Genomic DNA, 27,471 nt, shown 5'->3' on the forward strand with positions numbered 1-27,471 from the left:
GCATGGACAAATGTGTCCCTGCTGTCACCTTGCAGATGTGCCAAGAGGCCACACTGGTGGGTTTTTTCCATCTTCTCTATATGCAGGAAAAGCCTGGGCAGCCCACAGTCCTTGCCAGACGTGACAGGGGTGCTACCAGGGGTAAGCAGCCCCACACACTGCACCCCACAGGACAGCACAGAGCAGTCGTCTCCTGCTGTGGGTTCCAGCTGGATCCAGTTTGTGTTATTTACCTCATGCCAAGCAGTCTGTAGGCTCAAGATCTTCATTTATTTGGCTTTGTGGCATACATCTCAATAATTTCAGGCAGGACACAGCAAGATATGGGGAGTGAGTGGCACAGGGAGCTGCCAGGGGATGTCACTGTCCCTGGGTGATGAAGGAGGCTCGGATATGAGCTGCTCCCTGTCTGGGCACCACAGTCTGCTGCTTTGAACATGCTTTTGAAAGTACTTTTTCTTTTCAGTGGAGAGCTGGTTTCTTCAGGAGGGATCCATAAATGATTCCTGTCATGTCCTGGGGGATTTATTGGTCATTTCAGGGAGTTTTTTTAAAGCTCCCACTTATTTACAGCTCTCCATGCTCCTTCCACCTGCCCAGGCCTTCAAAAGAGGTTTGACAAGCTTGAAATATTTCTGGAGCAAAACTGATCCCAAATGGCAATCATTTTCAGTGGGAGCATCCCAGCTCTGTAGTAAAAGCTGCTAATCTGAAGCCAGACTCACCTATCTGTTACTCATCAGTTTTTGTATCTCAGATATAATTTTAGACCTGTTCAAAGTGAGAGCTGAGCAAAGTCTTCCAACAGCTTCTTCTGGATGAAGCTCAGCCTCTGGTGCTGTCGAGCAGCATAGATTTAACCTGCTCTCCTGAAGTGAGCAGCCAAAATAAGTGCAGAGGCCACAGAAATTATTTCAAACAAATCAACTTTGCTGAGAGCCAGCTGGGAATGCATTGAGTTCCAGGTTCAACCAGAGGACTTGTCTTCCCAGCTGGACTAAGCTTTGGATGCTGCACCAAGACCTGCCAGCGGCCAGTGCTCCAGGGTGATGCTTGAGCGCTGGCCACAAGCTGCTGCTGCCCAAACCCAGATTAGCCCTAAGAAGGATCCTAAAAAAGAGAAGAAATCAATGCCATAATGTTGCCAAATGACCTGCAATGGGGTCATGTGAAAGACTTGACAAACTTGTTGAGAAGGCGTTGCTGGGGTGGATGGGAGCTCTCACCACAGCCTTGCAAAGTTAACACTCCTTGGCTGAGAAACAGGAGCAGAAATGTGTGTAGCCAGTTGGAAAGCACAAGTGTCAGTCTGGACTTCAGCACACCTCTCAGCCTACAACCAGCAACAGGAGCCTGGTAGGACTGTGACAGACCCATTGCATCTGTGGGATGGCCAGGCAGTGCCAGGAGAGGCTCTCAGAGTCTGGCCAGGGGTTGGCAGCCTGCACACCTGAGCCCTTGGCAATACTATACACCAAATATGCATAGTATCCCTGGGAAAGTCCTTGTGCCTCACTCAGATATGGTTTGCTACCTTCTCCCCCTTCCCTATCCAAGAGCAAAGGCAGACTGTCAGCAAAGCTCTGTCGCACAGCAGCATCAACCTGAAATCAAGGCAAGACCACTGGCATTTAACTCCAGTCACAATAATACATAGATTTGCCAAAAACCCGGCCCCAGCCCTGTCTCAGAGAAAATCTTAAGAGAAAAGTTTGTGCAAAGATCTGTGGAGATGCAGTTTTCAGCCCAAGGTTTTCCTCTCAGCTTCAGAACCCTGCTCTGCTGCTGGGATCACTCTGTAGAGAGTGGTCCTCCTGGAAAATAAAGCCAAATCAGGAGACTGGGCAATCAGGGAGCTCCTGCAGGGCAGCCAAGGGGTGGGAGCCCTCCAAGCCATGGGGCCATGGTCAGCTTTGTTTCCAGTTTCCCCCTAACAGCTGGGCACAGCTGGACTCCTGCTGGGACAAGGAAATCCCAGTCCAGGGCACACCAATGACATTAGCCATGGTAGTGCCACCCTTGGGGGACATATGGGTCCTGTCCAAGCACAAGGCAGTGAGGGAATCTCACTGTGCAAACTCTCCCAAGAGCTTCAGGAATTAGCAACCTTGTTCTTCTTGTCCTCTTGCCATTTTTAAATTGTTCTCTCTTACTGCCGGACAGAGGGGAGCTCAGTGTGTGTGGCCAGGAGTGGGGGTAGATGTTTTTTATAGCACCCCTGAGGGCTCCCCTCCCACTCAGACCACCTAGGCTGGCAGATCAGGCTGGTGTCATCCCAGGATGGGGGGCAGATGCTCGATGGGTACATGAGTATCCAGGTTTACAGCTTTGCTGAGGGTCCCACTTCAACAGTTGCTGTAGGCAGGGACTGGGGTGGCAGCTGATATAACTGTCCCTAAAGCTCAGCTCCCATAGTCTGGCTGCATGCTGGGCTGGTTATCCAGTCCAGCTGGGAAAACAAACAGGGCTTATTGCTGAAACACACGGAGAGTATGCTGTGATGGGACTGAGTGACACAGGGTCCATGTGCACTGGGGGTCTGGGACCTGGGGGTAAACCTGTGTCACAGGGAGGCAGGAGGACTGTAATCCCCACAGTTTTCTGCACCCCAGGGCTCATGGATCAAGCAGGAGGTGAGAGCAACCCATGAAGGAGGGATGTTTCAGGCCACTGAGTGTGGCATCGCACTCTGCTCTATCTGTGTCAGGTCCTCCTGGTTTCTCATGCCAGCGAGTCCTAGGCAGGGGCTGGGCTCAGATACCTGGTTCTGATACTGGCTCTGCTGTCGATGCTCATGAAGCCATCAGTCCATGCTTGATACTGCTGACTCAGGACACCCTGTGGTTAAAGGAGGAGAGAAGGGTCAGAAAGAGATCTCAACAAGGTACAGGGTAGAAGGGGGGAGGCTAGGAGAGCTACGTCTGCTCCATCCCTGCTGTCCTTTGCTCTGGGTAGTGGTGCCTTTGAAACTGGGAACCCCAGCAGCCCCTGTCCTGCATTCCCCCTCCCTGACCCATACCAGCCACTTCACTTTTGCTGTAGCTTCACTGACCTCCCATTAGTTATAATGCCTGAGCCCACACAAGAGGTCAGCCAGTAGCTGGCCCAGACATAAATCAGTTCCCTGTGCCAAGGAGGCTGGGGGATGGCAGTGACAGATGCCCACCACGTGCTGCAGGACCCCCCACCTTGGCTCTGGGATGCTTCCCAGTAATGTAGGCCTTATCCACCCTCATCACATCCAGTCAGGCTCCCCAGGGACTCTGCTGTGCCTCTGATAGGTCCTCAGTGTGATGAGGAGCACTGTGCCATCAGTCGTGGGGAGGGCACAAGGGACTTTGCCACTGGTCACAGGTGGGGTCCAGACACGTGGCTCCTCAGAAAGAAACAAGGGGGCTGAACCCCTAAAAGCCCAGAGAGGAGACAGAGTGTCAACTCAGGAGGTGCCCTCAACAGGGCTGGGTGCGCACAGGAGTGACACGTCTGAGGGGTGACACGTCTGAGGGGTGACACCGTGGGGCTGAGAGGACAGTCCACTCTGAGAGGACAGCGGCTGCGGGCACCTCCCGCTGCCTTACTGGGAGAGGATCTGGGTGAAGTGGGGTCTCTCTACCACCATGGGGCTGGTTGAGCTGCCCAGCCCAACCTCCTGCTGCCTGCCCGTGCTGCCATCCCCGGTCCTCCAGCTCCCTCTGCTGCCGGCGAGGTTGGCGGCTGCCCGAATCGGCCAGGAGCAGCTCCTCAGCCGCCCTGGGTCCCCACCAAGGTCTTCACTCAAGGACGACAGTGCATCCCCCACACATCTCCACAATCCGATGCCCAGGAGAAGGGGTGCGGGCAGGGGGTACTCCCGGCACACTGTGGTAGTCGTGAGGCACCCAGCCCCAAGCAGCCCCCGGTGCAGGTGGGCAGCCTTGCCAGAACCAGTGGGTGGCTGCAGACCCTCGAGACCCCAAGGAGGGACAGACCATGGTGAGAGCTCAGCCTTAGTACTAGACACCGGAGATTCCACGCAGGGGCTGCAGACCCAAAGTGTAGGTGTTTGCAAACTGCTCCTTTCAGCTCAGGTGATTTTTTTCTCTGGGTAGACACATGAGTCCATGCACGCAAGCTGCAAGTGTCAGGAGCTACAGAGCAGCCAGTCTATTTCTTTTTAAAACTTGACATAAGCAGGTAAATTATCCCCAAGTAACGCATTTACCACGAGAGGAGAAATGTCGGCACTGCTGCTGCCACCGAGGCAGGAGCTCCTGCCTCCCATTCCCCACGGTGACGGGGAGCCTGAGTTATGGCCCTGTTGGAGAGACAGCGGGTTTGTAAATGCCTCTGTTTGTGCTGTTTTCCAGCCCAACCAGAGCCCATTGATCACCGGGACAGGAGTGAAGCCAGTGAAGAGAAGCAGGAGCTGGAATGGTGGAGGCACGCAGCCAGAGCTGTGCCAGGAGCTGGGAACATGCAGGGTTGCTCGGACCTGGTCCTCTGTGTCTTTTGCCTCTGTGAGATCCCTGGTCTGAGCACATAGCCTGCATCTTTCACCCCTCAAATAAGCTCCTTCGCTTGGCCAGCAACAGCAAAAGTATTTAAGTCAGGACCCCATGGCACTACGGGGGAAGGTCCCTGTGCCAGGGTGGCGCAAACAGGGAGCCTTATGGCACATATATTCACTGTGAAACAAGGCTGGTTTGGGGGTGAGGACTGAGCCTTTATTTGGCTGCATCTTGTCTCGTAGCCACTAAATGCTACCAAGGTTCCTTGGTAACAGGGATGCTGTTTGCACCCAGTGAAAACCAGACTCTGCCCAAAGAACAAACAGCCTCAGGAAATGCAAGAAGGAGGGAAACTGAGGCACAGAGTGACACTGTGGCACGTGGACATGTCCTGGGTTTAAGCCAGGGCCTCATTATGGGATCCTTTTACAATGTCAACCACTCACTGTAGCACAGCTAGTGTTGAGAGACTTACCTGAGCACCTACAAACTGTTCGGAGTGAACTTCCCGCCAAGGCATGTGAAGGAAGGGCTGCCTGCCCAGTGTCTGACATGAACCTGAGCAGCCCGGGGGCTCACGCTGCAGCAGCTCTGCAGCACCATCCCAGCTGCTCACACCTGCAGTGAGTGAGCATGGAGTAGTCATCACAGCACCACGGGACAGGGCAGACATGGGGGTTATGTTGGAGACAGCCCCCCACATAAGATGTTCCCTGGGAGGGAGTGACACAACACAGTCACTCCAGGCACATAAGAGCTGGTGTGATTTAGGCACATGGTTGCTGCCCCCATGGCAAAACCAACCACTGGGTCCTAGAGCTCTGCAGAGTTGGGCTGCTTCACACATAGGTTAGGGATGGCCAAGTGGCTGCGCCAAATCAGGAACTCTGCTCATGAGATTCTACCAGGCAGGTTGTTTCCTATAGCACAGGCAGGAAAACTGAGGCAGAGAGGGCTGCTGGGACTCAGGGAGCAGGGGAAGGTGGCAGTAGGCCAGTCCTGGCTGCACAATCACTGCTAAGCTACAGGGAAAGTCCCTTGTCTCCCAGTTATGAAGCCCCTGTGCAGATCACTCCCACGGGACTGCAGCCAGCATCCCTTCACCAGCTGGGGGAAGATCTCAAGAGAGCACTAGCTCCTGGCTTTGCTCCTGCAGCCTGTGTCTGCAGGACACACAAGACACTGCTGTGGCATCCACCACAGGACATGGCACAGCATCCTTCCATGCATCAATGCCACATTCCCATCAGGGCAGCTCTGCCGTCACCCAGCTGGATCTTACTCAAGCCAGAGGAAACAGTGCTGGAAACAGGGACTGATACAGAGCATGACACTGGGACCTGATGCATCCCCTGCTGCATTCCTTGCTCCTGCTGCACCCTGGATGCCCAGACAGGGCTCTCTCTCTGCATCCACTGGCCCTGAGGAGGCCCTGCAGGCTGCTCTGCCCCCAACCAGGCCCCCGCAGCTGCACCCCAGCAGCCCTTCCCTCACACTCCACACTGCGCCGACGTCACCCCGACCATCAATAGCGCTTGGTTAATTAATTTGATGGGAACAGCAGGGACCACACTTTGCATTTAGTGAACTTCCGAGAACTTCCAACCTCATCTTCATAATTGGCCTCATAAATTCGAGGAAAGAGAGAAATCAGCAAAGCCAGAGGAGCGCGGGAGGCAGGAGAGGCCCTGCACGCGGGAGGGCGGGCGAGCACGTGAGAAGTGACTCTATTTGGTGTCCTTATTTAATTTTATTGCACAGATCCATCTTCGCCCGCCCCCTCCCTGCCTAGCCCTCTCTCTCCCGCTCTCCCTGCTGGGTTCACCTAATCATGATAAATTCATATTCATTTCCCTGCCTGCTCCGGCGGGGGGAGCAGCAGCTCCCCTACAATCGCCTGGCCGTGCTGCCATTAGCAAATATTTACCCACGAATACAAAGTGCCAGTGTTAGAGGCCAAACTACCCCCTCTGCACCCCCTTTCCCCCAGCCCGCTCCCACCCCTGCACCAGGACAAGCATGATGGCTAATTAGGGGTGTCCTTCCCACAGGGTAGGGAGCAGTGTGGGAAGAGCTGCCTAATGCTCAGAGCTTTTTCTTGGCCCAGGCTTTTTCTTCATTTTACCCTGGGAGACAGAGAGATGTTTGGTAAGAGGACAGGAATTGCCTGAGCCCCTGATCTGGGCTCACCTCGGGGGTGCAGGGATGCCAGGGTGGGAGCAAGGGGCTCTGCAGGAGAAGCTGAGTGCCTGTCCCAGCTCCCTGACTTTCCACTCAGTCTCTAAGTGCTGCTGCATTTTGGTTTATTTTTAATTTTCAGGATGATCAGACTCACAGCCAGGGAGAGCGGGAAGGGGGTGTGCTAGGGAGGGGGATTAGCTGAAGCCCCTACCTGGGAAGCAGAAAGAGGCTGACACCTCATTAGAGATGCCCAAAACCATGTTTGCTCACCCTGCCTGCACCCATCCTGGGAACTCAGCATCCACCTCCTCCCAGGCACCCCAGGAGCCCCATCCCTTGTATCTTCTTCCCAAGTGTGGCATGTGTTGGTTTAGAAGAGGCAGGAGGTGTGCTGGGAGTGGCCATCCTGCCCTGCTGCAAGGGCAGGGATTAGGGGCATAAGGAGGAGCATGTGTAGGGCAGCTCTGCCCCCTCTGCCCAGGGCAGGGCTGGCTCACAGAGGGCAGCACAGTTCAGCCTCTGATGTTTCTTCCCTGGGCCTGCACCAGGATGAGGGAGAAGCAGGAGCATTCAGCATCTAGAAATGTCACCCACAGCCGCTCTGGAAAAGCTCCTGATTGCGCTCCTTCACCTCCTACCCCTTTCATTCCCCACCGCTACACTCAGTCCCTATCCATCCTTGGCCCAGCTGGCTGCAGCTAGCCACAGGAGGGCCCTCTGCACCCTCCGAAGCTCCAGGGCAGGGATTTGTGGGATGGGAGGGGACAGACAGACATCAGGCTCATTTCCTCGCAGAGCAGGGGGCTGGCAGGATTTCTGCCCCGGCAGCATCTACATGATATGCATGTGTTTGGGCCACCTTCACTGCTCTTTGCCAAGGGGTTGGGCACAAAGTTCTCCTCCTGAGAAGCCCTGGCCCTGCACATCCCTGTGTCTAGCCTCCCCACAAGTAAAAGTAGGATGAACAGCAGGGTCTTTGGCGCCCTGCTGCAGTACCTCTTTGGCAGCTTGGTGTGAACTGTGGCCCTGCAAAAGGGGGGTGACCAAGGGGAAGGAGTTGGGGGCCAGCAGTGCCACATCTTCCATGCCACTACTAATGTCCTCAGGATGTGGCCCCACTGAGAGAGGCAGCCCCAGACCTCCAGGACAGCTCACCCTGGCATCCAGAGCTGAAGGCAAACCTGTGCTCATCAAGGGACAAAGGTGAGCAGCCCTATACTCTGTTCCCTGCCCCACACCAGGCAGTAACAGGCTCTTGGCCTGTCAGTCATAAGACAGCCTCCAGGATGCTCCCAGCAGCACTGGTGGGAAAGGGAGCCTCCATTCAACCTCCCTGTGGGGCAGGAGTACTCCCAGCCCTGGACAAGGCCAGCTGTGGCCCTGCCCAGCCTAACTTGGGTGATCCTAAGGATGAGGACCCTTTCCCCTCTGGGGTAGTCCCTGGGCCACACAGCCCTCCTGGGGAGAAAGTGCTCTCTCTGGACCTCACAGGCCCCTGGTCTGAGGCTGACTCTCCTTTGCTCCTGCATAATCCAGCCCAGTCCTCACTGGCTCAGCTTCAGCAGGCCCTGTCCCTCTCCAGCTTCTCCATCTGTCTTTTGAGCCAATTGTTACTGTTGCTCATTTCCATGTGCTCCCTTGGCATCCAGGTTGCTCACACTCCCCTTGGACAACTAAAGCACTTCCATGCTCAGGAGACTGAGCTGTGTTCCAGGCACAGGAGACAGAGCAGCAGCCAACTCCCACATGCCCTACTGTTTGATGAATACGGAAAAGCTGACAGCAATCCCTTCCTGATTCCACATCTGAAGGAAGAGCTCAGCCCAAGGCTCAGAGCTCAGTGACGTGGCCAGCTGGATGCCAGGACAGAGCCAGGTCCTGCTCTGCCATGGAAGGATGGTGGACAGCAACTCCCTGCTTGGAGAGCCAGAAGTGCTGACCCAATGGCCTAAAGGTCTCCATTGCCTTCTCCCTGCCTCCACTGAAACCAAGGAAATGGGCCAGCACAGGAGGAGCTCCTGGTCAGCCCCAGGGGGAAGAACCCAACAGTTGCAGTGCAGTGCAGAGAGCAGTAAGACAGATGGCAAGGGAAAAGAGAGAAGGGATTTATTACACTTCAAATTTAAATGCACCAAGACTTGCCAAAAGACATTCATTTCCCTCAGATGTCCAGCAGAAAGGCTGAGCTGACAAATGCCACTCCTGGGCTCGGGGCTCCCCCAGCAAAGCCCCAGCCCCACTGCTGGTGCTCAGCAGCCACGGCTGACAGTGCAGAGGAACTGTGCAAACCATCAGGTTTAGTGTCCTTGTGCCTGCCTCAGCAGCGAATACACAGCTTGTCATTGCGTGTGACAAAGACGAGGCAAAGTGCAGAGTGGGGGTGGCTGGGTCTCCCACAAGACAAGGGAGTGGGAGCCCCCGGGTCCTGGCACAGAAATGCCCACCATGGCACCTCTGCCAGGAGGAACCACTGCAATACCCATAATGGAGACACAGCACTGAGCGTCTCTGGGAAATTCATCTCCAGAATATAAAACAAGGTTTCCTGAGAAATAAAATTCACTCCCATGGAACTGGCGGGGCCAGCCACATGCACATGCATACACAAACACACACACACACACACTTTCCCTGATCAAAGACCAGATGACTCCATGGCTTCTACACAAAAAAGGGGAAAGCTAATTAAGTTCTAATTTGCCCAAATTAGAACTTAACTATCTCCTTGTGTTTCTCTCTGCCTCCATGCCTCCTACACACAGACACAGCCCTGCTGGGTTACATTCAGTACCATTACATTCACATCCTTCCTGAGCACAGTCCCCCAGACTGTGAGGTCTGCTCCTCTCCTGCACTGAGATGAAGGGAGAGGGCCAGACCAGGGCTCTCTGTGGATCTGGAGGATCCCCAGCACATGACAAGCTGAGAGCAAGCAGGCACAGCACCTCAGTGGCAGTCTGCTGCTGGTGGCAGAGCAGTCTGGCCCTGTGCAGTGAGACCCACCAGAGGACACATGTCAGCTCAGACAGAACGACAAAACAGCAGCATAGGGGAACTCTTCATGATTCCTTCAGTAGCAGCTGCCAGCAGTAGTGAGAAGTGGGAAGGCCTATTCCACAGCCAAGCTAGACCTCTGCTGCCTTCATTCATAGCTCAGGACAGAAATTTTGGTGTCTGTGCTCAGACACACAAGATGCATACCACTTCTTCTATTCCCAAGCACTACCAGGGGCTGGATCACAAGGCTCTGCAGTCCAGCCTTCTGAAGCTGGGAAAAGCAGGACCAGGGTAGCTGACGGGCAGGGAGCCCTTTTGGTAGCCAGAGGCTGCCTTGATGTGCTTCCAGTGTGGTTCCAGCCCACAGCCTCTGGTGGGTGAAGTCACACAGCCCTGTCAGCAGCAGGGTCTCTCACTTGAAAGGAGTCCCAGTTTGCTGGAACATGTTCCTCAGTCTGCAGCCACCGCAAAGCAGCCCAGGGTGCTGGGTCACAACTGGGCATCACCAGTCCCGTTCTGAGGGCTCCCGGTACGGCAGCCCCAGCTGAACAAAGACATCTCTCTCGGTGGGAGTGGGCAGAGTGTGACCAGCTGACACCTTGACCCCTCCACGGCCTCGCACCACGGCGGAGCTGAGGGCGTGCTCTGACAGGCTCATGCCTTTGGTCTTGGCCAGGGCCCGCATGGAGCGGTTGAAGTGAGCGGAGCCGGTGAAGTACAGCAGGGCGCAGGCGAACTCGCTGTACGGCACCACGATGATGTCGAGCCGGCGGTGCCGCTGGGCTGGCCCAGGGAGCCGGCACACCCCCAGGTACTTCTTCTGCTCACCATTGTCCTCCTGACTCACCAGGTCATCTGTCAGGAAGCCTGGGGAGAGAGAACAGGCTAAGAGGAGCTGAATGGTAGAGACTGACACCTCTATGCCCCACTCCCCACTGTCCAGAGAGCAGCTGTCTCATAACATGCTGTGGGACCCAAAGGATAATCCACAGTCAGCCCCAACAGCCTCACCCAGGCAGGAGAAGCCATGCTGAGCTGCAGCAACACTTCCTCTTTAACACTGCAGTGGGACCAGGACCAGGGGCAGTACTTTTAAGGACTAACAAGATGTCCTGTCCCCAGAAAAAGCAATCACCTGTCCTTCAATGAATGTCATTCACCTCATTGCCTCCTTAGCTCGGCCATGCTAAGAACAGGTCCAACCACAATGTGCCCGCCCCCAGCCCTCTTACCGCTCCTGTGGAGGCTGTCGAGGAGCTTGTTGAACACCCCACGGTGAGACTGCCCATCTGGGTGAGTGACCAGCACATCCACATCTCCACAGGTGGGCTTCCCCCGACGGTAGGAGCCACAGGCCACACACACAAGCCCTGGCTTCAGGGCCAGGGCAGCTTGTCTGACCTCCAAGAAGAGAAAGAGGGATGAGGAGTCAGAGACCATCTTTATGCTCTTTCCATCAAGACAGCAAAGGATCTTGTGCCTGCTTTGAGGCCTGTCCTGCATCTCCAGGGTCTCCATATAGAGCAGATACTTGGCAGGCTGCCCCTACAAGAAGGCTGGCCTGCTGTCAGGAGACAGGAGAGCCAGGGTGGCCTTCATCCAGTCCTGCACCACCACATCCTACAATGATCAGCCCTTGGGGGCACTGGGCTGGAGCTAGGTTAGGACAAGCAGGAAGATGCAGCCCTGCTGAAGGGGCAAAGTACAGCACAAGCTTTCAGAGCCTTCCTTTTCTAAGACAGCAGGAGAGAAGAGGTTTTTCAGCTGCCTGGCAGGCCAGGAGCACAAAGCTCGCCAGTTCTGCCCACAAAGAGAAATCGGTTCAACAGGAGACAGTCACAGGTCCTGTTTCAGAAGCACAGATGGTCTTATGGAGTCTCTCAAGTAGGACCCAACAGCAGAAAATCTGGAGTAACCCTTGGAGTTCACTCCTGCAAAGAGCTCTGCCTCTGCAGGAGAGCTGGGCTTCCTGACCCAGAAAAAGCACCACTGTCCCAGCATTTTAGACCAAATGGATGCCAACATGCTGCTGCCAGCAATCAGACACATATAATCAAAACCTTCCCTAATGCAGTCCAGTCTCCAGGCTGGACCCCAGCTCCTGTTTTCCGCAGACAGCGCTAATTCTGATGGCTTCATTCATTAAAAGACTAAGAAAGGCTCCCAAGTCCCTGGACAGGACTAAAGTATTCTTGGTCTGATTGTGCCAATCACCCTGCTGGCAGCAAATAATGAGGGGCTCAGCAATTCCCAGTGATGAGGCCATCACAGTGGCTGGGGTTCAGCAAGGCAGTGTCCATGCCCACAGCCCCTTGTCACTCTTGGGGATCATCCTTCATTAGCAAGAGATAAACCCATTAACCTTTGCCCCAAAGGTGCTCCAAGAAGCCACAAGCCTTTCTCATGCGGAGCAAGCCCTCCTCTGGTGTCCTTGCCCCCCTTCTAGCTTTAAATGAAGATTTCTAGAAAATTCCCAGCCCCACCCAAGAGCCTAAAAGCTCCTCAGATCTCACTGTGACAGGCAGCACAGACAGTGACTAATCCCTCATTCTCTCTCCTGGGCCTGGATCAGAGGTGTGTGTGAGTGTATGGAGGGGAGCACAGTAATCCCATCAAGATAACAATAGACCCACCCCCAAGAGCCAGCTCCTCAGCCCAGCCCGCCTGGGAAAGGGACCACTCACCACCAAAATGACTAATCCGGGACACAGGACTGACACCCCAGCAGGAGCCTGGCAGGGGTTTATTCTTCGAGGCCAGGCCCTGTGGCCGAGTGACAGGGTCACGCTGGCTGCTGCTTCCATGGTGATCCGAGAGCACAGGGGTAGCAATGACAGTGTGTCCCCCAGGCTCTCTGCTCACATTAGGGTACACTGACTTAGCAGCCCATAATCCTGGAGTGCCACAGCATCGTAAAGCAAGCAGCACCCATTTGCAACCTGGATTCCCACTTTGCTTCCAGCAAGGATATCCACCCTCTATCCTCTACCCTCTACCCTGACAATCAGATCACAGGGTGCTCACAGATTCCTTCGGAGAAGCAGCACCAGGGAAACCTCAGCTGAAAGCAGACATCTCAGACATGAGAAGAGGCAGGAAAGAGGAGTTGAGAACTTGCTCATCCCACCATGCCACATGCAGCCTTTTTCAAAGCAGTGTGTAGAACTGACACCTGTGAAGTATCCTCCTCTTTGCCAGGCACTCATACTGAACTTTCTGATGGGGCAAAGTAGGTGCCTTGTGTGCCCATACCCATAAAGGATCCCCCAAGCACTGACCCCACTCAGAGGAGAAGCTAAAGAGCTGAGCTATAACAGTGAGGGACATTTTCACAGTGTACCTTTCACAGCAGGTACTCCACTCTGAGGGCCTGGGGCTAAGCTACTCACAGTCTGCTCTATTTGTGCAGCTTCCTCCCGAGGCATGCGCTCCAGGAAATCCGTGTAGTGCTTCAGTCCCACAGCTTGTTGGCTGGTGAGGGTCGCCTTGGTGCGGATATCATCCAGTGTCCGGAAACCCTAGTGCAGACCATGTGATGATATTCAAACATCTACCAAGACTTTGCTCTTCAAACACTTTCCACCAAGATTTGGAGAGACTGTATTTAAGCTGTCTCAAGTCCAGGCTAGTCACAGCTTCTGAGATCCCAGGTAGAGAACGATTAGGGCCTGGCTCCTAAAACAAGGGATTCATGCAATCCCACTACTACAGACATCTCTAATCTCCACCCCACAATGACTCTGAATCTTAACTAAACCTGACAGAAGGCTACTGCTCTTAAGGCAAGGTATTCCTACAGCCTGAAGGAAAACAAGCAATGCAGGTAAAGGAACAACACCCATAACACCCCAGTGAAGGAAATCCTACAGCATGAACACAACCATATTTTTAAGACAGCAAAGAACCCAGTTACAAACCAAACACTACAGGAAGTAAGGCTTCATTAGCTCTGTGCTCGGGAGACAAACTGTTTTTAAAGAAGGAACCCACCCAGTGGGCTGGGTTGTTCCTGTTGGCACAATTACTTCAACATCATTTTTACAACTTCCAGACAAGGCGGATGACTGCTGACAGGTACGGGAGCCAGCCAGGCCAACAGCCCAGCAACCAGATCAGGAGCCATAAACAGTGTGAGATGAGCTCCAGGAAGTGACACTACAGAAAAGGCAGCATGTCCCCCACTCCTCTCCCCCACATCTTTGTCCTCTACCCCCACCCAAATTCAAGTCTTAGCTGGGTGCATTCCATTCTCCCCAAACACACACACAAGGGGACCCAGCCTTGTAGTTTTTCCCGAAAGAAGAAAATTCAAATCTCATCTGTGGATACTGGCAATTAAAAAATATTTGTGAAAGTAATTCTGCTTCAGCAGCAGTCTTCAGACCATAGTCTGAGAGCCCCTCATGTAAGGCACTGAACATACCTGCTGGTACCACGTCTGAGCTGTCTTGACCCCTGCTCCCCAGATGTTGGAAAACAACTCCAGCACAGGCACACTCTCACTGATGTGATCCAGCTTGCGCAGGTGCCCACTCTCCAAGATCTCCAGGATCTTCTCTGCCATCCGCTTCCCAATCCCAGGGATTTTACAGGCTTCCTAGAAAGAAACCAGAGCTGCTACTGGAAAAGCGAAGATGACACACAAGCTGGGGAGCTGCTACCCACCCATAGCCTGGTTAGTCATTTCATCAGCAATTGGTAAGTGGCAGGATTAGTTCTACCTAAGTCTCCTCTCTAGCCCAGGCTTACAGAGGCTCATCAATTCAAGGGAAAAAGGAGAAGCATGAAGAATAGGACAGAAAAACTAACATACTGAACAGGTGGACTGTCACATAAGGTGCATAAGGCTCAGATCCAGTTAGTTTTATATATTATCTCGAATGATGGCCAGTTGCTGATGATGAAGGTGAGAATGTCCCTGCATTGTGCCCAAAGAAGGCATTTATCGTGAGTGCTCAGATCCAGCCCTAAAAGGCTCAGATTCCACTTTTCTGCTGTTCTGAAAACACTGCAGGTGATCAATGAATCCAAACTTGCACTTGCTACGCAACTTCCATCCAAGGTCTATCTCTCTGCTCCACCACCCTGCGAAGGTGTTTTACCTGGTAGGAGGTGACCGGTTTGTGGTAGCTCTTGAGCGCATTGATGGCTTTGGTGTAGCCCAGAGCTCTCCACTTGTCCCCCTGAACAGAGTAAGCCTTTGCCAGCACTTCCAGCTTCTCTGTGATACATTGGTTGTGATTCTCCTTCTTGCTGTTGGAAGACTGGGCACAAACCCACTTGCTGGGAGGCTGGGCCACTGTGGAACAGCTGTCACTGGTCTCCTCTGATGATTTCACAGGGTAGCGGCCAGAAATCAAGGCTTCCAGATCTCCCTGGGTGACACTAGCATCTTCTCCTTCACTGTCTTCATCATCAGAGTATTTCTTTAGGGAGAGATAGAAAAGCAGCCATGTGAGAATAAGTCCATGCCTCACATATGTCCCCTTGGCACAGGCTACTTCTGAGACTAGGAAGTCAGAGCAATAACCAACCTCCCGGGCACGCAGTGCTCCAACTGCCACCATTGGAAGTGGCTGGTTATACACACACCACAGCTCTTCACATCTCAAGCTACACATGCACCCCTTGAAGCTACATGCACATCTCACATAGCACAGGAGACTAGACTGCTGTCCCCCTGTGATCCAAGCACACACACACCTCCTACAGCCAAGCCCCTGACACCTAACTGAGATATGACATTGACTAAGTGAGCAACTGCTGCCAGCAGCAAGGTATGGTAACGCCAAATCCCTGGCTGACAGAGATCCTGACTCTCTACTCCCACCGGGAAACCTTTTGCTGGTCTGGTGGCTGCATAAGGACATCTCTCACATTCAGACCCTGCACTTTCCACCCCATGATGCAGATGACAGGAGACAGGCATTGAACTCTGTTTTCAGTTTACAGACACAAAATCTTAACAGAGTAGCAAATTAAAACCCCCGCATTTTCCCCATGGCTATCTGCAAGAGAAAAGGGGGAGGAAGGAATGACACAAAGGACTCCACATTCCTCAGTGACAGAAGAAAGAACCAATGTATGCATTTGCTGATACCCTCAGCATTAGGATGCCTCTGTGTAGACTTAAGAAACAATGAGCCTTGGCTTCAGGTAATGAACAAAAGGGATAGAAGAGGGAAGCTGCACAGAGGCTTTGTAGACTGCTTTGCTCACAGGGGTCCCCCTCTCTCCTGATGTATAAACACAGGAGTCCATGAAGGTCCAAGAGGTTCTGTGTTGTGCAAGTAACCTTGAATGACACAAGGCTGTTTGGGATCAGTCTAGCAATTACATGCAGCACAATAAGTCCAGTTATGAGTTTTTGCAGAGCGTCAGCCCAACTAAGTCAGAGCCAGATCTTACAACCTCTGGTTCTGCTGCCTAAGGAGGCAGGATGTCTGGAGACACTTCAGCTCTATATCTTGCAGGAATTGTATTTAGGAAGAAGAGGCGGGATGTTTCCCCTTTGTAATCTTGTTTTATAACCCTGAAAACTGGGTCAGACTGAGGATTTGACATACCAAAGCAGTTTTATTTGCCTTGAAACGCAACTGCCTTAAGATGCTGTTCCATCTAATGGCAGAAAAGCCTCAGAGTGCTCAGATAGATTAGCAAGCCCCTCAAAAGCATTTAAGGAGCACGTTATCCAACCACAGTGCAAAGAACTCTGCAGCTGGAGCTGGATGCAATTGCCATCCTCTTGGCCATCAGTGTCACACAGGTGAAACAGCACTTACAGCCCTGACTCTCTACACTTGGCTAACAAAGCTGATGGACCTTTTACAACCACACATGCAAAAACAACCAGTCCCATTAGCTTCTAAGATGCTCCAGGATCCTAGAGCACCTGACTTGCTACAGCTAGTGGGTGAGACTGGGATGCACATGGTTTGTCTGCAGCACAGCAGAGGCCACTAATAACCCAATAACACCACCATAATCGTTCTGGTAGCAACTCAATCCACTGCACATGTGCCTGGACAGGGTGTTTGCCAAGGAGTGGAGAATGGTTCAGTATGGCTCAGGCAGGAACATGGGATGAAATATCAGAGACAGCTTCCTGAAAGGGAATATTCCTCAAAAGGATGCAGAGGAAATATGATCACCAAAGTGAGCCTTGGCCTGATCAGAGCACCAGGACTGCTTCAGCTGGAAATATTCTGATGATAACAGCAATTTAAGAGGTGGTGTTTCTATTCTTAATACATAAAAAGGACAAAGAGAAGCAGAAACTATGTCCACAGCCCAAGTCTGCCAGCATCAACTCACTGAAACATCCAAATGCCTTCCCTTTGCTGAGAAAATCTCACATTGTATCCCTGCAGGGATGCTCTTAGCCAGCAAAAGCAGCATGCAGGATCTGCTCAGAAGGAGATGAGCCCGTGCAGGAAAGCCTTACCTCAGCCAGTTGCTGCTGTCCAAGGGTGCTCAGGCCCCGCTGTGAGGAATCCACCACCTGTGATTCAGTATCTCGTTTCACTGTTCCCTCCTCTGCCGGGGGCTGGATTTCTTCACTGATCTGCTGCTGTTCTTTCTGGAGTTTTGCCTCCTCCAGGTACCTACCATGGATCAGATGCCTCAGTACAGGAGAAGGAGGACTTCTCAGTCCCCAGAATTTTGACTGAGAAATCCTTCCGCATGTTTTGGGATGGAGCAAACAGCCCGTATGAATTGTACTCTCTCAGATCACAGATTAATTACTCTGGTTTTAGCTCAACTCCCCAGTTACAGTCTACTTTACTGATCTGAAACTTCCACTCCTATCTACCTCACCCTTGGACTCTCTCTACAAAACTTTACCAAAACATTTTGATCATAACCTGTGCCTGTTGCTCCATTCCTTATTTCCTCTTGTGTGTAGTTGTCAATTCTCTCTCTACCTTTCATCTGCAATAAGTAAGAAACATCATTTAATCCTCAGCATTTTAAAAAGAAATCTTTTATCACTGACGGATTATGAAGAGATGCCTTTAGCACGTGTAGGAAGCAACAGGACTCCTGTTAGCACTTCTGGGCTCTATTCCATGTTTTGCTACCCCACAGAACTTTGAGTCACGCCCACAAGAGCTGCAAGGAGCTACAGTCCAAGATTTTGAGCAGAGGTCAAAATTTAGTTCAGTTTAGGGTAGAAGAACTGTAGGGAGGAACGACAGTGTGGCATTTGCATACCTGTGAGGGATGAAGACACCATAGCCAGTAGTACTCAGCAGCTTCTGGTCTCTGATGCAAGCACTTAGCCAGGATGCCTTCACCAGCTGCAGCCCCGGGGGCAGCTTGGTTAGTTTCAGGAGCCGAAAGGCCCGGTCACAGTCCATGTCTTCAGCCACAATGACGTGTGTCACCTCCATGGAGAGCTGGCTCTGTACAACACCCCCATTGTGAACAATCTGCTTGTGGAAGATCTCTGCCCTGGCCTGGCCAAGGCCAGCTTGCAGCACATAGGCAGTGACGGGTTTCAGCCACTCTGCTGAGGGAAGCACAGGGGCAGGGGCTCAGTGACAAGATAATGTGCCCCAAGCCAATAGGGCTACATCTCACACAGGATTTGATGGCACTGGCAGGCAGTCTTTGGGGGGCTCCAGCTGGACACACCAAAGCAAGCTGACCATGATCTCTACAGAAAACACACTCAGGGCTGGAAAATGACTCTGGGGAACAGCACTTCCAGTTAACAAGCTGGGTAGGAGTATTATGTTCCACATCATAGGGACACAGGACTTACCCTCAGGTACCTCTGTTCCTTCATCTTTTAGGATCTTTGGAGGGACACTTTTCCCTGAGTCATCCCTCAACTTCTTCCTCTTGGGAAAGGCTTTTACAATCCCTCGTGGCTCCATAGGCCTGGTGAGAAGGTTAGCAGCAATTGCTGAAGACAAATAAGAAAGAGCAAGGTTGCTTAGAACAGTGTTACCCAATCACAACTACTTAGAGATTCACTCATTTTTCTGACTTTGTTGGTCTGAAGTTCTTTTTTTGTTGTTGCCTTCCAAAAACACTCACCCTGAGGGAGGAACCCAGAAACAAGAATTGCAGCCAACAAGGTCACAAAAATCAAAGTCACTTAAGTCGGCCCTGCTTGAATGCCTTAAAAATTCCTAAGGCTGAGTTCTTATAATGGAAAGCATTCAACTACTTTAACATTTTGGAGCTCCTTCCTGCCCAGCCAAAAGAAGCAACTGCATTTCCTAGATACTTCTTAAGCATGTTCCCAAGAGGGAAACACCTCTCCTGCCAGGGCTGAAATCCAGTCACTAACAAAAAGAAATAAACCAGTTGATTGACACCAGGTGTTTCACAGAGCCATAAGAAGAAAACTCCCAACTTAGCTTCAGCTGAAAACAGCAAATTAGTAAAGATTTACTAGCCAAGTTTAATATGGATACAGCAGTAGTTTTACCATCACGAACCCTGCAAAAGCAAACTTCAGAGCTTTAACTACCAGGATAGCAGGAAGCTCAGTTTTCTGTAGCCCAAACGAGCCCCTGAATCACTGTATATCCCAACAGCCCCTTCCATCAAGTCAACACCAACTTGGTTTCCTCTCTGTGGAGCACTCTGTGTTTCACTTAAGAGGTTTCTCACACGCAGGCCAGCACAAACCTATCCTATTACGCCTGGAGAGCTGAAAATGATCCCACCTGGCTGTGTCTTCTTCCTACCTTCTCATCTGAGCATTAAACACAATCCTCTGAAGATCAACCCAGAGCTCAACTCAAGTCCTTGCTCTTGCAAGTAAGAGTTCAGCTCCAGGGGAACAGAAACCCTGCTTGCATTCCTAAAACTCACCTTCGCTGAAATGTTTCCGTTTTCTGGTCGTTTTGACCAAAAAGAGCCCTCTGGAAACAGTAATCCTTTATGTTAGACAAAGGGAAAAAAACCACGCCGAAGCCCCGCCAAGCCTGTGGGTGCCCAAGTCCATTTCAAGAACTGGGCAGTGTGTTTCTCCAGGCCGGATTTTAACTCGCCATAGCCACAGCCCGCGCGCTGGGTGCCAAGCTTGCCTTGCCCAGCCTCCTCAGGCCGCGAAGGTCAAGGACACCGACCCGGGGCTGGCAACACCCGCAACGCCGGGGGCAGCAAGAATGACCCCCCAAACCTGTAGCCGGGCCGCGGGGGGACGAGGGAAGGCGGGGGCGTATGGGGCAGCGATCCAACCGTACCCTCCCGGCGGGACGCACCGCAGGAGGGGAGCTGTGCCCGGGCCGGGTCGGGGCTGTGACTGGCGGGGTCGGGGCTGTGCCCGGGCCGGATCGGGGCTGTGCCCGGGCAGGGCTCCGCTCACCTCGGCCTGGCCGGGAAGCGTTTCCGGCGACGGGCGGAAGTTTCGGCGTTGCCGCGGTGACGCCGCGGCCGCCATGGCGGTGCCGGGCTGGCTGGAGCGGCTGCGGGCGGCCCGCAAGACCGCGCTGGTGCAGGACGGTAACGGCGGGGCGAGGGACGGGACAGCCCCTGCCGGCCCCCGCCGTGGGGTTTGGGGTGACTCTACGGCGAGCGGGCGGAGAGGGGAGCGCTGCCGGGCACAGCCCCGCAGCCCGGGCAGGGCCTCAGGGAGGGACACAAGGCCGTCAATGCAGGGACACTGGGCAGTGCCCCTCTGTATCTCCTGGCAGTGGGATGGGGTCCCGGACAATGGGATAGTGCCCCAGACAGCGGGACAGAGCGTCACACCCAGGGGTAGGTGTATCCCTGTTTGCTCTCACCACCTGCTTTGCCTCTAGGGAAGCGAAAGATCCACTACCTGTTCGAGGATGGGAAGGAGATGGCTGAAGAGTACGACATCAAGACCGGCCAGTTGATGAGTAAGTGTTGCTCTCAGCTGTCCCGTGGGTCGGGACAGAACCGCAGGGCCGTGGGTTTGCACGCTCAGAGCTGGGGTATGGAGAGAGACCGCCTGGTCAGGAACAAATTGCCTGTACATATCTCGGGAGATAGGCATGGCTGTAGCGGGATTTTATTGGCACATAAGCACAGTTCCGTTTGCAGCCAGGGCTCTCTGACTTCCATGGCACAGCCAATCTTGCTTTAGCCCAGGATCTTCCCCAAACACCTCATTTCTCACAACAAACTTGGATGGACTAAATGGTATTGCCGTTGTGGTTTCCTGGCACTGAGTCTGTACCACATACAGGGCTGAAATACGCTTTTTGGTGGCTTCTGCAACCACAAAAAAGCACGGTGTCAATTATGGCTCTTGTCCAAAACCACATCAGCTGCAGCATGGCACCTGTTGCAACCCTGCCATGGTTTCAGCACCCAGTAGCAAAAAAGAGAGGCATTTGGTACAGAATTTCCAACTTTAGGAATAAGCTGGTTAGCAGATCCACTCACACCAGAGTGGAAATTACTGGAATTGAGATACACGTGTTTATCTCATCTCAGCTGCTGGGCAGCTTTGGCAGTCATTTGCTGGAGTTGTTATAGAGCAGGATAATGAAAACCCTTCTTGTCTCTTCCACAGGTAGAAAATGGCGAGAGAAGAACACTCTCGGGGGCTCTGGCAAGTGGCAGGTAGAAGTGGGAGAGCCAACCTCGCCACTCCTGGGAGCACTGGAGTCAGAGCTCATAACGGAGAGCAGCTCAAATGTATGTAAGGATCTGCAGGCACCACTGCGTCTAAAATTACCTAGTCTTGTGCTTACAGTAGTTGGTAGATCACTCACAGCCCAAGAGACAGCCTTAATGTGCCCAGTACTCAGCTATGCATCATCCCAAAGCTGCAGGACTGGGTAGAAAGAAGGTACAGCCTAGGTTTTTTGGGGGTCTTCAAGAGATTTGTCATTTCCCTAAGTAAAGAAACTGTATTGCTGTGTTGGGCAACTACTGTCCTGGCTTCTGAAAAAGCAGGCTGACAAGGGAGCCAGTGCCGGGACAAGTCAAGGGATGGAAAACAGAGGCGACAGAAATGAAAGGCCAACACAGGCAGTGCATAGCAGAGTACAGCCTATTTCATCTTCACATCCCTCTAACTTAGAGGGAAGACATTTTTGTCTCTCACCATCTTTTCTACAGACCCAAAACACAAGCACAGATCTGCACAGTAAACTGGGGCAGAGCCAGGACTGAATCCAGCAGGTCCCTAGAACAGGCAGAGCACAGTATTTGGTTTCCTGTGAGGAAGAGGCCCAGTTTCACTGTAACCCTCAGCAAGACTCCCTTGCTGAAGTTTCAGCCTCCTGCAAGCAGAGCAGGCAGTGCCCTGGGCAAAGGCAAAGCACTAGTTCTAGGAAAGTGGTGCTCAGGCAGCTTCTTGAGTTACTCCCTAATGTTCCAGTGTGAAAGAAGAGCTACTCCCATGTGGAGTCTCACAAGGTAGTACAGGAAGAAAGGGGCAGGGAGGAGAGAAGGCAGCTGGAGGGGCCTTGCTAAAGGTACATGTTTACTGTAGCCTGTCTTCATGAGGAAGGATACCCTGAGCAGCTTCCAGTGGCGGATCCGTAACCTGCCCTACCCCAAGGAGGTCTACAGTGTCTCCGTGGAGGAGGAGCAGCGCTGCTGTGTCATCCGGACCACCAACAAGAAGTCAGTAAGGACAGAACTGCCAGTACTGGCAGTCCCTCGGGGTGGGCTGGCACAGAGAGCAAACTAGTGATTGTACAGGGGATTTATCCCCTCTTGCCTTCTGTCCCTTGTGTGCAAGGGCTGAAGGGCCCCACCTCGCAGTGATGTCTCCTGCTGCCCCATTTCCACTCCCAACTGCACCAGACACATTTACAGTAGAGCTCCTCAAGCTCTGCACTGGCCGTCTCCTGCTGCCCCATTTCCACTCCCAACTGCACCAGACACATTTACAGTAGAGCTCCTCAAGCTCTGCACTGGCCTTTGCAAATTCATCTCTTCGTTCCAGTAGTGTGGTGTTTGCTCTGTCCTTTCCCTGTCAGATGTTGCTGCCTTAGAGAAATAAAGTAAGAGCCTTGCAGACCTTTGGAAGGTAGAGCATTCCATCATCTCCCTCTGACACGACACTTTGATCTAGTTACTGCATCTCAGAATGCAGCAGATCCAGCAAAGTCGTGGGCACTCAGACAGACAGATCTCCCTGCGTAAACCTGTCCTGTAGTCACAATGCCAATGACACGATCTGTAAGTAGCAAGAAAAAAAGACAGACTGAACCTGGAAAGGAAGCACTATGGTGTTCTACCAAAAGAGATTTGAGATTGTAGGGAAAAGGAAAATGCTTTTAAGCATCATCTTTTAGTGTGTCAGTACATGGTATCTCTCATGGAATGACACATGCACTGTGCCCCTAAGCATGTAGATGCTCAGATAAGCCAGGATGAGCGGTAGTATTGGGAAGGAGGGCAGGGAGCGAGCCGCGGGAGCACAAGGGAGGATGTTGGAAGTGGCTGTAGGTGGTGCTGTTGGCACAGAACTGCGGCCCCTCGGCTGCTTCACGTCTCGGCACAACGCGAGTCTCCCGGTGAGCGGCTGCTCGAGCACTTCACGTCAGCACACCTGGAGGCTCAAAAGCAGGAGGCTGGGAAGGGAGAGCCTACCCCATGAAAACAAGCAAGCAGTTCCAGCTGTAATGCAGAAGGATGTTGGCCTAAATGCACGCAGAAGAATTCACAGAAGAGTGGCACTTTAGTAGGTAGGGCTTTGTAGCAAAAGATGAATGAGATTCCATCAGCCACATGTGGATACACATGGAACTAAAACAGGAACGGAGTATGTGATCCTAAATCCAACCACATACCGTCACAACGAGGCTTATCTACCCCCAGTCCTACTGATAGTAGTGTGTATGTGGGAACTTCCTCGCCTGCTTAGGTGCTGTAGGGTTATAATGTAGCATTGAGGCTTCACCCACGCCCTACTTGACTTCAAACTTTTTTTGTACCGCTGTCAGGAAATCAGCTGACTCCCCCACAGGCAGCAGAGAGTTACAGTCTCATAGACTAGTGTCAGAAAGAGTCGAGGGACTTAACAGCAACTCATGGTCTGCATATGACTGTTAAGGACTTTTGGAATTAAAGCTGAAAGTCACCTCATTGGGGACAAGAATGACGTTGCTGTCAGTAGAGAGCAGGGACAGACTCCAGCACTGGAACACTTAGTACAGGCTCCAGGATATCTTAGATCATTTCTCCTGGGTCTCAGCCAGGGCAAGGCAACACTCAGCAACTAATTCCAAGATAGCAACAAAGGCATGGAGTCCACAGAGAGAACACACATCACTACGGGAGAGAAAGGAAGCCTCGGAGCCTCTCCAGCACTTGGAAGTCAGCCACGCTGCTTCTGAGCAGCAGAGCTGTGCTGACTGCCAGCCAGAGGCACAAGTAACAGGATGGGCTGCCAAGTCACTACTGAATAGCTCAGCTCTAAATTCTCAGCATACCAGTAGCAGTTTTCCCTACAGGCTGACAAAAAGTGGGTTTCCAGTAGGAAAATAATAGAGGTGATTTCACATACATACTTTGGATCTCAGGCCAGGACTCATGCTCAGAGTGTAATACTGCCCTTGGCCATGGGGTGAGAGGCGAGGGCAGAGAATCAGCCTGCATCAGCAGGGATAACCACCCATCAGCTACCTCCCCAGCCCAGACAGGAGCTCTTCACTTCCACCAGTCACTCCCATTCCCTCTGGCCACGGCAAGGGCTGCTCAAGTGGGATTTGCTTAAAACCTCTTGCTGTAAAATAAATCCATTAAACTAAACTCTAAAAACAAACCCAGAAAGCCACCTCCCCAAACGCCAAACCTGATTCAATTATTGTAGCGAGAGGCAGTGGTAACGTTAGGAGGAGGAGGGGGTGGCAAGGCAGATCTGGTTTCCTTTGATCTTGTCACAGATTTTAGTTTGAGGCCAGCCAAAGCCATTCTTCTCCCCTTCTCCTTAGTCCTGGGGCAGCAGAATGCTGCTGTTTCATTGATGACTTCCAAGGCCCTTTGAAACAGTGGGTTTTTTCTGTGTACTGCTTTTTTTTTGTCTAATCGGTAAGAAGTTAACACTTCCTTAACATGTCTTTGTGTTCATCTAATCTCTGCTGTTTAACCTTTGACATCTCCCTTATTATCCATGTCTGCCACCTTTTCCAAATACCGACAGCAGTGACAACACAGAACGGTTTGAGCCCTGCGGTAACAAGCCCTGTACATTCCTCCCACTGCACCGGGAGAGCCATTTGCTCTTTGTAGCTGTTTTCACCGTGACTTGGAAAATAAACTGCAATTTGGGCAGAGGTAGCTAAAGAGGCCAAGCCTCACACACAGCCAGCTGAATGGAGGACCACCTCTCATGGCATGACAGCAGCCACTGCCTCTTCCCATTCTGCTCCAGGCACCTCAGTACCGGCCACAGGCCAATTCCTTGGAGAGGACTGCCCACAAGAGTGTTGGAAGAGATTAGGAATCCAACCATGCCTTTGGGTGAGCACAGGACCACCAGCTAGTGGTAGAGAAGCAGTAGATGCAGGGCGAGCCATGGCAAGCAAGAAAGATCTCAGGCAAACACAGACACAAGTCTACAGAGTTCTGGCCCCAAAGTCTTAGGAAATCTCTTTGCTGCCTAGAGAGCTTTTAACCTCTCCAGTTCTGAGACATATCACCTTTCCTTCATACTGAGCAAAGCCCAAGGTTTATTTGGTGGAGAGACACAGGCTGGACAGGGAGCTGGCAAAAACCTCCCTGTCCTCTGCTTGGATGTGAGAGGTTATTGGAAGACTGGGATAGAAACCAGGAAAAGAACAACTAGGAGAGCTGTAAGTGCAGGTGAGCATCACAGCCACCATGTGGGCTGCATGGAGACACTGCAGGGCAGAGGCTTGAGTGACTGTGGGCAGCTACACCTGGAGATCTGCTCCCAGGGCTATGCCTGAGCACCACCGTGCCACCAAAGCAAGAAGTTTATCTAGAAAGCACAGCAAGAAGTCAAAAAGATGGGTTTAGGAAGGATTGCAACACAAAATGGTGCATCACTTAGAAAAGTAAGTCATATGGCACAAGAGCTTTGACAGCTGTTTTGACAAAAGCTAAATGGATCTGCTAGAGGGAATGAGAGGCCACGAGCAGGGACAAAGATAAGGGACACCTCTTGGTAGGGCTGAGTAGTCTATGCCTAACCATGTCTGTTATTACTTAAGGGCAAGCTGGAGGGACCAAGCCTGCTCTCACACACCAAAACACTTCAGGACTTTGCCAGCTCTGATTTCCAGTTTGGAGGTTTGTTTCTAGTGCTCCTGCCAGCCTGGGGGCACCGGCAGGCAAACAACATGGTACAGGGGCCTCCTGCCAACACTGAGAGATCTATGGAGCTCATCTACACCTTGTAAAACAGCAGTATGTGTCTCAGAACTGCTAGCAGAGAAATAAAAACCCCACCTTCCTTAATTCTGTCTCCTCTCTCATTTGTAGGTACTATAAAAAGTTCTCTATTCCTGATCTGGACCGATACCACCTCCCCTTGGACACAGCTGCCCTGAGCTTCGCCCATGCCAACAACACCCTGATCATCACGGTGAGGTTTTAGCAACACAGAACAGCACTTTGCCCTTCTCTTTATGCCCACAAAGAAGTTAAAATTCTTACACGTGGGGAAATGAGGCAGAGCAGGAAGATCTGCTGAGGGTCACTGATGAGCCCCCTTCTCTGTCACACAGTCAGTGAGAGTTTCAGATTACACTGGGCATGCTGACACTAGCCAGGAGAGCCCAGACTGCAGGAGGGGCCCTGCCTACTTCTAAAGGTGACTTGCAGGTGGAAGAGTGTCTGTCATGCCCTATTTTCCACATATCCTCTCTGTCAGGCCTGAGCAAGCCTCTACTCTCAGTGACAATAAGTTTCTCTTGGCTCTAAACATAAGAGTCCAAGGACCTGATGCACTTAGAGGTCTCTCAATCTTAAAAAAAAAAAAAAAATCACCTGCTGCTTTGTGTCAGAGAGGGAATACTCCCACGCACATGGTGGTAGCAAGAGACACGCTCCTTATTGCAAGGAGCAGACAGATGCTTTTGAGCAGCAGGTGCTTGTCTTCTTCAATGCAGAAGTCAGCTACCCAGAGGGCATGCCCTCTGCAGGAAACCTCGCAGCAGAGCTGGGGTGCACGTGCAGAGGAGATGGGCCAAGGGGAGCACCTTGAATGCTCCTGAGCTTCTGTTTGCTACGGGCCAAAAAGCACCTGCATCCACCACTAAACTGCAGCTGGGCGAGGGGCCTCTGAGGGGTGAACAGAAGAACTGTAACTCTTACTTCTCTCTGCATTTAAAAAAAAAAAGAATTTTATATATATATATAAAAATAACACTCGTGAACATACAGTTAGTGAGCACAGCAAGGATTTGCTTGCCAGGATATTCCAGAGGGGTTGGTGGGGGCCAATTGGAAAGTTCTATTTGCACTGTAAAAGATGCTCCGGATTTTGGAAAATGTCCTTAGCTTGATGGCACCACCTCTCCAAATGGGCTTCAGAGGCAGCTGATATCAGCAAGGCCTCCCTTGGCAGGAGGGTCCTGCTGGGCTGGTAGCACCCAGCCCCAGTTGGTCTGCTTGGAGAAGAGACTGACCAGGAGTGCTTAGGGAATGTCTCTCTGTCCTACAGTACCAGAAGCCGAAGGAGATCCTGGCCGCAGAAGAACAGCTGCAGAAGGAGCTGAAGAAGATAAAGGCAGCTAACAGTGGGGATGGAGACTGTAAGACCCAGTAGGCAGTGGCTGCTCAGAGGTTGAGGTGAGGGGCAGCTCTCTGGCACAGCTTCACGGTATTTATTTTGCCTTATCTAATAAAAATTAGTTCTGTTGTTAATTGCGCCATTTGGAGGAATCTTTGT

At 52.2% G+C, this 27,471-nt stretch overlaps 2 protein-coding genes across 5 annotated transcripts; one reads left to right on the forward strand and one right to left on the reverse strand.

The window, feature by feature from the left end:
• Nucleotides 1-8,760: 8,760 nt before the first annotated feature.
• On the reverse strand, nucleotides 8,761-20,091 carry POLL (polymerase (DNA) lambda). Of its 3 annotated transcripts, XM_017804068.1 has the most exons (10): nucleotides 19,993-19,997; nucleotides 19,497-19,546; nucleotides 18,433-18,576; nucleotides 17,880-18,177; nucleotides 17,110-17,269; nucleotides 14,768-15,091; nucleotides 14,089-14,262; nucleotides 13,055-13,183; nucleotides 10,898-11,066; nucleotides 8,761-10,532 (listed from the first exon to the last, which is right to left on the reverse strand). In XM_017804068.1, exons 3-10 carry the CDS (start codon nucleotides 18,545-18,547, stop codon nucleotides 10,168-10,170), a joined length of 1,734 nt encoding a protein of 577 aa, XP_017659557.1. In that variant the 5' UTR covers nucleotides 18,548-18,576; nucleotides 19,497-19,546; nucleotides 19,993-19,997; the 3' UTR covers nucleotides 8,761-10,167. The 3 variants fall into 3 exon arrangements, with proteins under 3 accessions (XP_017659557.1, XP_017659558.1, XP_017659559.1); XM_017804069.1 differs by lacking the exon at nucleotides 19,497-19,546 and having other exon boundaries at nucleotides 19,993-20,091; XM_017804070.1 differs by lacking the exon at nucleotides 19,993-19,997 and having other exon boundaries at nucleotides 17,880-18,174; nucleotides 19,497-19,955.
• Nucleotides 20,000-27,446, forward strand: DPCD (deleted in primary ciliary dyskinesia homolog (mouse)). Of its 2 annotated transcripts, none has more exons than XM_017804071.1 (6): nucleotides 20,000-20,129; nucleotides 20,429-20,509; nucleotides 21,169-21,293; nucleotides 22,096-22,229; nucleotides 26,061-26,163; nucleotides 27,244-27,446. In XM_017804071.1, exons 1-6 carry the CDS (start codon nucleotides 20,066-20,068, stop codon nucleotides 27,346-27,348), a joined length of 612 nt encoding a protein of 203 aa, XP_017659560.1. In that variant the 5' UTR covers nucleotides 20,000-20,065; the 3' UTR covers nucleotides 27,349-27,446. The 2 variants fall into 2 exon arrangements, with proteins under 2 accessions (XP_017659560.1, XP_017659561.1); XM_017804072.1 differs by lacking the exon at nucleotides 20,000-20,129 and adding an exon at nucleotides 20,144-20,186.
• The last annotated feature ends 25 nt before the right edge of the window (nucleotides 27,447-27,471 follow it).

This window comes from Lepidothrix coronata, unplaced genomic scaffold, assembly GCF_001604755.1.
Source record: "Lepidothrix coronata isolate B3197 unplaced genomic scaffold, Lepidothrix_coronata-1.0 Scaffold8, whole genome shotgun sequence".
In the NCBI taxonomy this organism is placed as follows: domain Eukaryota; kingdom Metazoa; phylum Chordata; class Aves; order Passeriformes; family Pipridae; genus Lepidothrix; species Lepidothrix coronata.

Excerpts from the sequence above, each read along its gene's own strand:
- POLL (XM_017804069.1), bottom strand. The coding sequence starts at position 18,547 with ATGGAGCCACGAGGGATTGTAAAAGCCTTTCCCAAGAGGAAGAAGTTG. Across the intron at positions 18,178-18,432 it reads AGGAACAGAGGTACCTGAGG|CAGAGTGGCTGAAACCCGTC; the intron begins GTAAGTCCTGTG and ends TGCTTCCCTCAG. Across the intron at positions 15,092-17,109 it reads GACAGCAGCAACTGGCTGAG|AAATACTCTGATGATGAAGA; the intron begins GTAAGGCTTTCC and ends CTCTCCCTAAAG.
- DPCD (XM_017804071.1), top strand. The coding sequence starts at position 20,066 with ATGGCGGTGCCGGGCTGGCTGGAGCGGCTGCGGGCGGCCCGCAAGACC. Across the intron at positions 20,130-20,428 it reads GACCGCGCTGGTGCAGGACG|GGAAGCGAAAGATCCACTAC; the intron begins GTAACGGCGGGG and ends CTTTGCCTCTAG. Across the intron at positions 22,230-26,060 it reads ATCCGGACCACCAACAAGAA|GTACTATAAAAAGTTCTCTA; the intron begins GTCAGTAAGGAC and ends TCTCATTTGTAG.